General features: G+C 34.8%; 1 protein-coding gene across 11 annotated transcripts in view; it reads right to left on the reverse strand.

The window, feature by feature from the left end:
* Positions 1–2401, reverse strand: part of LOC109840079 — a 2456-nt gene extending 55 nt beyond the window's left edge. The window contains exons 1-4 of one of the 11 annotated variants that reach the window (XR_002246803.1): positions 1915–2401; positions 1092–1469; positions 473–537; positions 1–95 (exon numbers count right to left, since the gene is read on the reverse strand). The exon at positions 1–95 is cut by the window's left edge and continues 55 nt beyond it. Coding sequence is in view for 6 of the 11 variants with exons in the window: in XM_020408578.1 (XP_020264167.1) it covers positions 35–95; positions 1092–1296; positions 1372–1474; positions 1937–2080 (513 nt within the window). In the remaining 5 variants the exon portion in view is untranslated. Of the gene's footprint in view, positions 1475–1914 lie in introns of all 11 variants that reach the window. The other 10 variants (XM_020408580.1, XM_020408578.1, XM_020408579.1 and 7 more) reach the window with 10 other exon arrangements.

A 4788-nucleotide genomic window follows, 5' to 3' on the forward strand; every position in this document is an offset into this window, starting at 1 on the left:
AAGGAAAATTGATTACAAAAGATATATCGTACCTTCAGTTTTCTATGCTGATGTTAATGTGAAATGAAGAACAGAGAAGATTAGACCCTGTATTTCTACCCAAAAAATAGAAATAAGATTTAGTTAGTAACATAATTGTACTTCCAATTTCAATATATATAATGTAGATTGCTTTATTATTATAGTATACAACTTTGATGAATAAATTTTAAAATAAATTTCAACCAAATCACACACAGTCACCTACAATAATACTATATAACCTTGATGAATAGTTTTTTAAATAAAGTTCAAAACTTTACATGTGCTTTTGTTGCAAATATATATACTAACTAATACTCAAAATTTAAAAGGACCAAAGTAACAAAATTGACATAGAATCAAAACATTATCTGAGAACATTGATTAGTTTACCAATTGAAAGAAAGAACAAAATAGTTGAAAAAAGAAAGAAAGAAAGAAAGAAGTTTACCAATCTTCAGCATGGTGTCCCTTCAAGAAGTAATTCTTTTAGGATATAAGAACATTGAGATTATCCTACTTTCAGAAAAAAAAGAAAGAAAGAAATAATGATCAAAATATCAGATTGAATACTATAACTATACATCAAGTTAGATGTATAAATTGCTATATGAGAGACATGGAAGCTCGTTATCTTTCACAATTGAAGGAAAACTATGAAACTATCATAAGATAAAAGTAAGAAGATATAATCTTAACTTACTGAAAATTGCACTTCTAAAAAATAATAGCTATTAGTCCATGTCATAATTCAAGAATATCTTATTAGAACTATTGTATCCAATAAGGTATGTCTGAATAATAACAATGATCTCTATGTATCCTTCCAGCACCTGATTGATCGCAACCTGCCTTAGATTTACACTTGATAAAGGGGATACATAAACTTGCAATTAGTATGCATACTTTTTAACTTTCTGTTCTACATTTATTTTTGTTAAAAGGTTTATTTTGGTCAATCAAAGTGGTTAATATATTATGCAAGATTTTCATGTCCTTGTATTATTAACTTATTTTGCCAAAAAAAGATGTAACCTGACATGACACAACTATCACAACTTATTCTTCACCTGATTACCAATAACCATCTTTTGAAATTCATCACTTTCCTATTGCAGATTTTCAATCTGAGCTTTGAACACGGTGGTAGCTTTAGCATCCTGATCACGTCCAGCTTTAGAATGTACATGAAGTTGGAAATTTTAGAGTATGGAAAGTTTCCCCATAATATAACTGACAAACAAACCTTTCGGGTTAAGGTGGCGAGCTCTCGGTCTTTAGAGGGACTACATAAGACATATTTCTAAAATAGATAAATTAAGATTAAGATATATCAGAAGAAAAACAAACCTTTGCCTCTGATCATTAGCCGACTCCCTAAACTCAATATCCCTCTGCTTCTGCTGAAGTAAAGAATGTATGAAATTGCAAGTCCTTGCAATTGATTCCTACACTAATGAGCGAAAGAAAGAATATAGTAAGTTCGCAACTTTTAGTCTTTTTTGGGTAATTTTTTGTAGGTTGGCACTTGACAGTAACTAAAGCCTTAACAAAAATAAAAGTTTCTACTTTGGATGCAGCTTCATAACTTATGTCCAGTTCAACCCCTACTACCAACAAAATAGCTATTCCATAATCTTAATTCTAAAAATAATAAATTATAAAAACAATAAACCACAAATTTAAGTCAGCTTCGTAAAACTCCAAGCTTTCCTTCATTCACAATATTGTTTTCGCTTAGGGAAAAAAGAAAGTGACATATTCCCAATCGCAACTGGAATTTCTTAAAGAAGTGCTTTAATGGTTCAAGATGAACCCGAAACCCTAAAACCACCAATATTCAAGCAAAAAAAAAAATTAATTCAAAATTCTGTAGCGGACAAAAACACAGACCCTTCAGATCGAGGTCGCTCACCGGATCCGCAGCAAATAGATCGAGCGAAGCAGGGAATCCGAAGGTCATCAGCGTCTGGTTCAAATACTTGGCACAATGCTCCAAGTTGCCGGCATCAGCGAACGTGTACCCGCTACAAAAGGATCGAAACCAGATCAAATCCATTGAAGAAGATGGAGGAGGAGGATGCCATTGAAGATGGAGGAGGAGAAGCAGAGGAGTTTTTTTGATTTTCTGAATCTTTTTCTGAAGATTGAGAGAGGAAGAGAGAGAATTGTGGGTTGTAAAAAGGGAAGCTTGGAAACGTTTTCAAGGAGAAAGTGGGATGTGAAACGTGGGAAGTTTTTTTTAAGGAGAACGTGAGTTGTAAAAAGGAAGTTTAGAGGGTGAGTACGAAGATGAGTTGGATTTTTGAGTTTTTTTTTTAAATCTGAATAATTTTGTTATGAATAATCTGATTGGTCCAGATCAGATTTACTGTTCATAAGAGCTTTTTGAGTGTTCTCTTTTAGTTAATAAGAAGTATATATATATATATATATAGTATATTACTATATATTATGAATAATGGATTATCCTTGTCATGTAGGGGATTTTCCTCCTTGAAAATGATGTTGGCACAATCCCACACTTGTGATATTCTCTCTCCAACTTCTTCGCCGATGGTGAGGGATTTGATGTCACATCATTTTTTAAGAGGAAATCCTCTCCTTGAACAATAGGAACACATAACCCGCTCTCTCTCTCTCTCTCTCTTCTATATATATAACATATTATTATATCTAATATAAAAAAGAAAACCAAAATAAATTACTTTATCCGGTCGGGACGCGGGCTTTTTGGACAGCCCTACTTATAATGGGTCTTTTTGCAGCTAACCCGAATAATCTATATTATTATTTAAAAGAAGCCTCTTTTTAGTTTGTATGAGCCTCAATTCTAGAATTTTTTTTTGGAAATGCCCTCATCTTCGGAAATAATCAACAATGACGTTCTCACTCTTAGAAAAATCAATAAAAATGCTCTCAAACTAAAAAAAAAATCCACAGAAAAATATTTAATAATAAAGTAAATAATATTTTTCTTGACTCTGGTACTTTTGTGAAACTGTAATAAGAATCTTCCGTGAGCCTTTATTTTTGACAAGCACAAATTGATCACTTATTATTCTACAGGGTAAGCATACACGGGTGACAAATGCGAGCCAACGGCCCCCCCGTTCTTGGTGTGATGCAGAGCAAGACTAGCCTTGTTAGATAGTAGATACTCTGTAACTCTCTAGTAATCGAATGTATTATTGTTTCAAAGTTTCCCTTTCTGACTCGTTCACCACTAATTTTCAAGTCACGGGATCTCAACGACACCCACTTTCCCGCACAAATCTCCTAATTGATAGGATTCCCTCACTTATGGACACGTTACCGACCTCACTTTAGTTAACGGGGACATTTTAACCGTTGACACTATCGTTCGTGAATCCACGTCATCACCATTTCTGTGATCACAATATTTTCTTTCTTTTTTAGTTTGATCAAGGCGAGATCTCAATGTGTACTTGTTTGTGGCTCTTGTTATTGGATGCGCAACAAAAGGGAGAATGTCTTCAGAAGTATTCGGTTTTTACATTTGGTTCGTGAAAATTAATGGAGTCCGAATAATTCCTTCGCCATTATCTCATTGTGTGGTAATTAATACCTCTCATTAATTGGCTTCCTATGTCAATCAAATTTAATTACTGATAACAAAGTTTCACATTCCTCGATTTAACTTTTTCATGCCAAGCTCAGAAAATCCGTAAGGGATTTAGGAAAACGTATATTTATTGTGAGAAAAGACAAATCAAATAGAATATATATAATTAAAGATGGATAAGATTATTCTTAGACAAAAGATAGAAGTTTGCTCTGATTGGAAGGATTATCGTTATACTTATTCGCCTAATTTCTTTTTCATTATAAGGTGGGTCTCTTTTATTGCGTTAAGAGATGTTGGTTGTGGTATATGCCTTTTGACATTCACGTCATAAGTCGTATACCTCACCTCGCTAATTCTTTTTTGGGAAAAATGTGTCCAGGTCTCAAAAGCAGAAACTTCATGTGACAAGGCCCCTCATAATTTTCTCCATGTGGATCAGCCCCTTGAAGTGTGACACTTTGTACTGCAGCCACTTTTTATCAATTATCACATGCCAGCTAAGCTAAAATTCCCAAACTATCTTTATCCTCTCTCCTCAATCTCTCTGACCCAGCACTCACATCATCTCTCTCTCATCTCCTCTCTCTCTCTCTCTCTCTCACCTCTCTCTAAAACTAAGAGCTTTCTCAAGCTCGTCGTCCTGACCGAGACGCACAGAGCATTAATCTATTAGCTAGAAGAAAAAAAGAAAAAAAGAAAAAAAGAAAAAAGAAAGGTAAGAAGAAGTAGAGTAGAAGGGGAATGAAGAGAAATGCCGTAATTAAGAAAGAACGAAAATGTGTATTAATATATCTCTATGAATGAAATTGCCACGGTGCCGTCGAGCGATATTTAAAGCAATATAACGAGAGGTAAAAAATGAGCCCAAATAAAAGGAAGATACCGTATAATAGACAATATAAAGGGCTACACACCGGCGCAGACGGTAGTGAAAACGGAGACCGGAAGTGGCCGTAAAACACGCGCGAAGTCGGCACGGCGCTGCTGTTTTCTGCTCGCTACTGCCGTCGAGCGATGTTTCGGATGTTACCGAGAGAGATAGAGAATGAGTTAGAGCGTGATACAAATTGGAGGTGATAGGCAATATGTAGGGCTACTCACTAAAGAAGAAATCGGCGAAAACGGAGATTGGAGACGATCAGAAAGCGCGTGCGAAGTCGGCACAAAACTATAGTTTT

Source organism: Asparagus officinalis, chromosome 5 (assembly GCF_001876935.1).
Source record: "Asparagus officinalis chromosome 5, Aspof.V1, whole genome shotgun sequence".
In the NCBI taxonomy this organism is placed as follows: domain Eukaryota; kingdom Viridiplantae; phylum Streptophyta; class Magnoliopsida; order Asparagales; family Asparagaceae; genus Asparagus; species Asparagus officinalis.